The sequence below is a fragment of the Sander vitreus genome, unplaced genomic scaffold (genome assembly GCF_031162955.1).
Source record: "Sander vitreus isolate 19-12246 unplaced genomic scaffold, sanVit1 ctg214_0, whole genome shotgun sequence".
Taxonomy (NCBI): Eukaryota; Metazoa; Chordata; class Actinopteri; order Perciformes; family Percidae; genus Sander; species Sander vitreus.
Genome location: NW_027595406.1, coordinates 247501 through 255000, shown reverse-complemented (window position 1 = coordinate 255000; position 7500 = coordinate 247501). Strand labels below are relative to the sequence as shown.

At 44.9% G+C, this 7500-nt stretch overlaps 2 protein-coding genes across 2 annotated transcripts in view; both read left to right on the top strand.

Moving 5' to 3' along the window:
- cavin2b (caveolae associated protein 2b) overlaps positions 1-5782 on the top strand; it is an 8367-nt gene extending 2585 nt beyond the window's left edge. Inside the window, exons 4-6 of the mRNA XM_078244340.1 lie at positions 1168-1437; positions 2568-2720; positions 3482-5782. Of these exons, the coding sequence (XP_078100466.1) occupies positions 1168-1437; positions 2568-2720; positions 3482-3850 (792 nt within the window). The 3' untranslated portion in view covers positions 3851-5782. The remainder of the gene's footprint in view (positions 1-1167; positions 1438-2567; positions 2721-3481) is intronic.
- Positions 5783-6095: 313 nt separating this feature from the next.
- Positions 6096-7500, top strand: part of ebpl (EBP like) — a 3090-nt gene continuing 1685 nt past the window's right edge. Inside the window, exon 1 of the mRNA XM_078244343.1 lies at positions 6096-6762. Within this exon, the coding sequence (XP_078100469.1) occupies positions 6586-6762 (177 nt within the window). The 5' untranslated portion in view covers positions 6096-6585. The remainder of the gene's footprint in view (positions 6763-7500) is intronic.

Genomic DNA, 7500 nt, shown 5'->3' with positions numbered 1-7500 from the left:
GTAACTGCAGTAACTAAAGTAACAGAGTACCTGAGAACATGATGTTCCCGTTATTGCTCACATTCCTGTCCTCCCTAAAATACCCAGCATTCCTCAGTGCACCGTCCTCCCTAAAATACCCAGCATTCCTCAGTGCACCGTCCTCCCTAAAATACCCAGCATTCCTCAGTGCAAATGTTTCTCTGTCAGCTAATCAGAGAAAAGACAGACAGACAGACAGGGAGAGAGACAGACAGACAGGGAGAGAGACAGACAGACAGACAGACAGGGAGAGAGACAGACCGACAGGGAGAGAGACAGACAGACAGAGAGACAGACAGGTAGAGAGACAGAGAGACAGACAGACAGACAGCTGATTAACCCTTTCACTGTTTTTAAAGTATTTGTACACATTCTTCAAACCACATATGAAGTAAACATGTTCCCAAATCTCTCTAAAGCTTCCCAGGCCCCTGAACATGTTTAAGATAAGTTTATAAAGATACTTCAGGTACTACGAAGGAGTACGTTTCCTGGAATACTTACTGATAGTTGTCCTATAGGTACTACTAAGGAGTAAGTTTCCTGTAATACTTACTGATATTTGACATCTAGGTACTACTAAAGAGTAAGTTTCCTGTAATACTTACTGATATTTGACCTATAGGTACTACTAAGGAGTAAGTTTCCTGTAATACTTACTGATATTTGACATCTAGGTACTACTAAAGAGTAAGTTTCCTGTAATACTTACTGATAGTTGTACTATAGGTACTACTAGTCACGTTTCCTGTAGTACTTACTGATAGTTGTACTATAGGTACAACTAGTGAGTCACATTTCGTGTAGTACTTACTGATAGTTGTACAATAGGTACTACTAGTCAAGTTTCCTGGAATACTTACTGATAGTTGTACTATGAGTACTACTAGTGAGTCATGTTTCCTGTAGTACTTACTGATAGTTGTACTATAAGTACTACTAGTGAGTCATGTTTCCTGTAGTACTTACTGATATTTGACCTATAAGTACTACTAGTCACATTTCGTGTAGTACTTACTGATATTTGACCTATAAGTACTACTAGTGAGTCATGTTTCCTGTAGTACTTACTGATAGTTGTACTATAAGTACTACTAGTGAGTCATGTTTCCTGTAGTACTTACTGATATTTGACCTTTGTTTCAGGAGGAAACCGAGATCCCGTCTACGGTTTTCGTGAAGGATCCGCCGCCGTTCCCTCGCGAAGAGATTCTGGAGGAAGGGGAGGAGTCGGTGCAAGGCGTTGCCGACGGCAACCGTTCGGAGGAGGGGGGGCTGCACAGCATAGACCTATCGTCTGACGAGGACGTCGGACTGGAGGCGGAGCTAGAGGAAGAGGAGGCGTGGCCTCAAGATCTGGAGAATAACCCTGAGAAATCCAGAACGGAGAAACTGAAACGCTCCAGTCTGAAGAAGGTGAGACAGGTAGACAGACAGGTAGCGAGACAGGGAGAGAGACAGCTAGACAGGGAGATAGACAGGTAGACAGAGATAGATAGACAGAGAGACAGGTAGATAGACAGATAGACAGGGAGATAGACAGGTAGACAGGGAGAGAGACAGGTAGATAGAGAGATAGATAGACAGAGAGACAGGTAGATAGACAGATAGACAGGGAGATAGACAGGTAGACAGGGAGAGAGACAGGTAGATAGAGAGATAGATAGACAGAGAGACAGGTAGATAGACAGGGAGAGAGAGACAGACAGGTAGATAGACAGGGAGATAGACAGGTAGACAGGGAGAGAGACAGGTAGATAGAGAGATAGATAGACAGAGAGACAGGTAGATAGACAGATAGACAGGGAGATAGACAGGTAGACAGAGATAGATAGACAGAGAGACAGGTAGATAGACAAGGAGAGAGAGACAGACAGGTAGATAGACAGGGAGAGAGAGACAGACAGGTAGATAGACAGGGAGAGAGACAGATAGACAGGGAGAGAGAAAGGTAGAGACATAGAGACAGACAGACAGACAGGTAGAGAGACAGACAGTTAGAGAGACAGAGAGATAGACAGAGACAGGTAGAGAGACAAGTAGACAGAGAAATAGACAGACAGACAGACAGGTAGACAGGCAGACAAACATATACAGACAGACAGACAGATATACAGACAGACAGACAGGCAGCTTGTTTACCTGAGTTATGGTTTCTCTGTCTGCAGGTGGACAGTCTGAAGAAGGCTTGTTTACCTGAGTTATGGTTTCTCTGTCTGCAGGTGGACAGTCTGAAGAAGGCTTGTTTACCTGAGTTATGGTTTCTCTGTCTGCAGGTGGACAGTCTGAAGAAGGCTTGTTTACCTGAGTTATGGTTTCTCTGTCTGCAGGTGGACAGTCTGAAGAAGGCTTGTTTACCTGAGTTATGGTTTCTCTGTCTGCAGGTGGACAGTCTGAAGAAGGCTTGTTTACCTGAGTTATGGTTTCTCTGTCTGCAGGTGGACAGTCTGAAGAAGGCTTGTTTACCTGAGTTATGGTTTCTCTGTCTGCAGGTGGACAGTCTGAAGAAGGCTTGTTTACCTGAGTTATGGTTTCTCTGTCTGCAGGTGGACAGTCTGAAGAAGGCGTTCTCCAGGCAGAACATTGAGAAGAAGATGACGAAGATCGGAACAAAGATCGTTTCTCTGGAACAACGAGATAAAATCAAACAGAAAACCTCCAGCCTGAAGGTTTCTCCCATGTCCTTCAGCTTCGGGAAGGTATACCTATCTAACCTGTCTGTCTGTGAGTCCACTTACAGTCTGGGTCCACTTAGAGTCCGAGTCCACTTACAGTCTCCCAAGGGTCCACTTAGAGTCCGAGTCCACTTAGAGTCTGAGTCCACTTAGAGTCTGAGTCCACTTACAGTCTCCCAAGGGTCCACTTAGAGTCTGGGTCCACTTAGAGTCCGAGTCCACTTAGAGTCTCCCAAGGGTCCACTTAGAGTCTCCTAATGGGCCACTTAGAGTCTGAGTCCACTTAGAGTCTGAGTCCACTTAGAGTCCGAGTCCACTTAGAGTCTGGGTCCACTTAGAGTCTGGGTCCACTTAGAGTCCGAGTCCACTTAGAGTCCGAGTCCACTTAGAGTCTGAGTCCACTTAGAGTCTCCCAAGTGTCCACTTAGAGTCCAAGTCCACTTAGAGTCTGAGTCCACTTAGAGTCTCCCAAGGGTCCACTTAGAGTCTGAGTCCACTTAGAGTCTGAGTCCACTTAGAGTCCAAGTCCACTTAGAGTCTCCCAAGGGTCCACTTAGAGTCTGAGTCCACTTAGAGTCTGGGTCCACTTAGAGTCTGGGTCCACTTAGAGTCTGAGTCCACTTAGAGTCTCCCAAGAAAGTTCTCTTAAGTTTCCATCTCCTCAGACCTCCTGTCTGTCTATATTCCCTTTTATTCCGGATGTTTTTGCTGCTGTCTGTCTGATTACCTGTCTGTCTCTCTAACCTGTCTGTCTCTCTAACCTGTCTGTCTGTCTGTGTTCTCAGCATCGTAGCGGCTCTGACTCTCATCCTGCTGAAGCGTCTCTCCAGGAAGAGGAAGAGGTCCAGATGACCTCACCGGGAAGCACCGACCAGGAAGTAGCCTTCACCGAACAGGAAGTAGCCTTCACCAAACAGGAAGTGTCCTTCACCGAAGTCCACGCCCAGCTGGCTCCGGCCGAGCAGGCAGAGAAAGAAGAGGAGAAAGAGGAAAAGGAGAAGGGAGGAGAGGAAGATGAAAAGGGGGATGAAGAGGAGAAGGGAGAGGAAGAGGAGAAGGAAGAGGGAGAGGGAGATGTGTCCGTGGGTTCGGAGGGAGTCGGTCCAGACTACGCTCTGTCCTCCACGCTGCCTCAGGACGAGAACCAATCATAAACACTTCAACATTTAGGGAAATCTGATTCTTCTTCACTTTCCTTCTGAGTAACAACAACCTCCTGACAACCAGCCGGTCAGAATCACCATAACAACAACCTCCTGACAACCAGCCGGTCAGAATCACCATAACAACAACCTCCTGACAACCAGCCGGTCAGAATCACAGTAACAACAACCTCCTGACAACCAGCCGGTCAGAATCACAGTAACAACAACCTCCTGACAACCAGCCGGTCAGAATCACCGTAACAACAACCTCCTGACAACCAGCCGGTCAGAATCACCGTAACAACAACCTCCTGACAACCAGCCGGTCAGAATCACCTTAACAACAACCTCCTGACAACCAGCCGGTCAGACAGACAGACAGACAGAAAGACAGGCAGGCAGACAGACAGACAGGTAGGGAAGACAAGCAGGCAGACAGACAGACAGACAGACAGGCAGGTAGGCAGACAGACAGACAGACAGGTAGGGAAGACAGGCAGGCAGACAGACAGGCAGGCAGATAGACAGACAGACAGACAGTTAGCTTTTCTCAGAGAGAAAGAGAAGAGGATTTCAATAAATGTTGAACTGTTTCTTTAAAGTGTCGAGCTGTTGATTGACGACTATTATATATATATATATATATATATATATATATATATATATATATATACACACACACACTATAATATCTGATCGTCTAACATCTTTATAACTACGTATCTCCAACATTTTAACTTTTTCAGAACGTGTTTTGTGATTTTTAAAGTTGTGAATGAAGTCGGGGACGTTTAATTCTTCAACTGATCTGAAAACTAAAACATGAATTTGGAGATACACAGTTTTTAAGTTTGACTTTTTATGTTTATTCTTGTTTTCATTGAAGAACAGCTGACTGATATTTAAAGATCAGCTGGTCGATAACATTTAGGTAACTTTCCATCAGTGGAACCAAACAGAGAAACATGGTGCTAAACAGACGCCGGGAAACCTTAAAAACCTTAAAACATTCCTCTAATATTCCACCAATCATTCCCAAACTCTCTAACTGTATACCTGCCTTGAGGTTCCTCTTAGTTTATACTACTGTTTCTACTACCCCATTAAGTCCCCTCTAAGTTCTCCTCAAGTTCCCCTCAAGTCCCCCTTAAGTCCCCATTAAGTCCCCTCTAAGTTTCCCTTAAGTTCTCCCTCAAGTTCTCCTCAAGTTCCCCTCAAGTCCCCCTTAAGTCCCCATTAAGTCCCCTCTAAGTTTCCCTTAAGTCCCCTCTAAGTCCCCCTTAAGTACCCATTAAGTCCCCTCTAAGTTCCCCTTAAGTCCCCTCTATGTTCCCCTTAAGTCCCCCTCTAAGTTCCCCTCAAGTCCCCATTACGTCCCCTCTAAGTTCCCCTTAAGTCCCCTCTATGTTCCCCTTAAGTCCCCTCTAAGTTCTCCTCTAAGTCCCCATTAAGTCCCCTCTAAGTTCCCCTTAAGTCCCCTCTAAGTCCCCATTAAGTCCCCATTAAGTCCCCTCTAAGTTCCCCTTAAGTCCCCTCTATGTTCCCCTTAAGTCCCCATTAAGTTCCCCTCAAGTTCCCCTTAAGTCCCCTCTAAGTTCCCCTTAAGTCCCCATTAAGTCCCCTCTAAGATCCTCTTAAGTCCCCTTACAGTTCCCTTCTAAGTTCCTAACAATAATCTGCAGGTTTTGGGAATTTGTTAAGTTTTATTTTCATTTGTTGTTTAAAATGTGCAGTCAGTGTGTTTATCTACTTCCTGTTGATGGTTATTACCTGCTTATTAACTGCTTATTAACTGCTTATTAACGACACATTATTAATAACAACTATTATCTTTATTATCTGCAACAACGACAGAAACTCGGATCGAACGGTTCGACGATGTTTTGGTATTTTATTTCATTCTGCTGCCAAAGAACATTTAATAAAGTCTGTGTGACCACTTCCTGTTTCCTGCCTCTGATTATTATAATGCATCATATAATTATTTATACATTTTTATTTAATTTTTTTCTTTATAATTGTTTTAAATTAATTTGTATAAATCATCATTATTATTATTTAGAATTTATTTAATTTTATGTTTATTTTTAATCATTATATTTGACTAATAATAATATTATTAAAAGGTTAGGAGTAGAATCTGTGTTTTTATGAATAGAGTCTGGTTCTGGGACCTTTGCCCTCAGCTGTCTCTGTAGGCGGGGCCAGTGAATAGGGTGTTCTCCTCAGCAGCCAATGGGAGGGCTCGGGGGCGGGGCTTGGAACCAACCCAGCCAATAGAGAGGCGAGGGGCGGGGCCTAAACGGTCTCCAGTTTGGTTCAGATTCTGCAGCTTTTTGAGTCTGTTGCTTCTGCCTGGTGACGTTTTGGGACGTTTTTGATGATTTCTTCACGTTTTTCTCATTTTTTTTTAACGTTTTCAACACTGAGAAATATTCAACCTTTTGTAACCCTTTTTAACACTTTCTTCGGCATTTGTCAACATGTTTCTTCCACATTTTTGACGCTTCTGTCTGTTTTTTTTGTCACTTTTTCAACATTTCCGTCCTGTATTTCATTAGTTATGTTTTTTTTAAGTTTTTCCCTTTTTTTCAACATTTGACCCTTTTTGAGACATACGTGGTGCTTTTATTTTGACATTTTCCTACGTTTTTGTCGATTTTTGATTTTTGTCTCGACGTTATTGACTCTTCTTCTTCTTCTTCTTCTTCTTCTTCTTCTTCTCCTGTGTGCGAGGCAGGCCGATGGCCCCCCCCCCCCCCCCCGGCCTGTCTCTGGTGTCCGTGCTAGCTCTGATAGCATGTAGCGGCCAGCTGTTAGCTGCGGTGCTGCTAGCACGGCGCTACGGTGGGCGGAGCTCAGCAACGGACCGCTGGATCCTCTGCTGGCTCTTCTATGACGTCATCGTCCACCTGACTCTGGTACGGCCAATCAGGACGCTCAGATCTCTCTCGCCGCTTTCAGTCTTAAAAACATCTAAAATAGCCTCAAAAACGTTTCAACTTTTAGCTGTCTGTCTGATTATATGTCTGTCTGCCTGTCTGTCTCTAACCTGTCTGTCTGTCTCTAACCTGTCTGTCTGCCTGTCTCTAACCTGTCCGTCTGTCTGTCTCTAACCTGTCTGTCTGTCTCTAACCTGTCTGTCTGTCTCTAACCTATCTGCCTGTCTGTCTCTAACCTGTCCGTCTGCCTGTCTCTAACCTTTCTGTCTGCCTGTCTCTAACCTGTCCGTCTGCCTGTCTCTAACCTGTCCGTCTGTCTGTCTCTAACCTGTCCGTCTGCCTGTCTGTCTCTAACCTGTCCGTCTGCCTGTCTCTAACCTGTCCGTCTGTCTCTAACCTGTCCGTCTGTCTCTAACCTATCTGCCTGTCTGTCTGTCTCTAACCTGTCCGTCTGTCTGTCTCTAACCTATCTGCCTGCCTTTCTGTCTCTAACCTGTCTGCCTGTCTGTCTCTAACCTGTCTGCCTGTCTCTAACCTGTCCGTCTGTCTGTCTCTAACCTGTCCGTCTGTCTGTCTCTAACCTGTCTGCCTGCCTTTCTGTCTCTAACCTGTCTGCCTGTCTCTAACCTGTCTGTCTGTCTGTCTCTAACCTGTCTGTCTGTCTGTCTCTAACCTGTCTGCCTGCCTGTCTGTCTCTAACCTGTCTGCCTGTCTCTA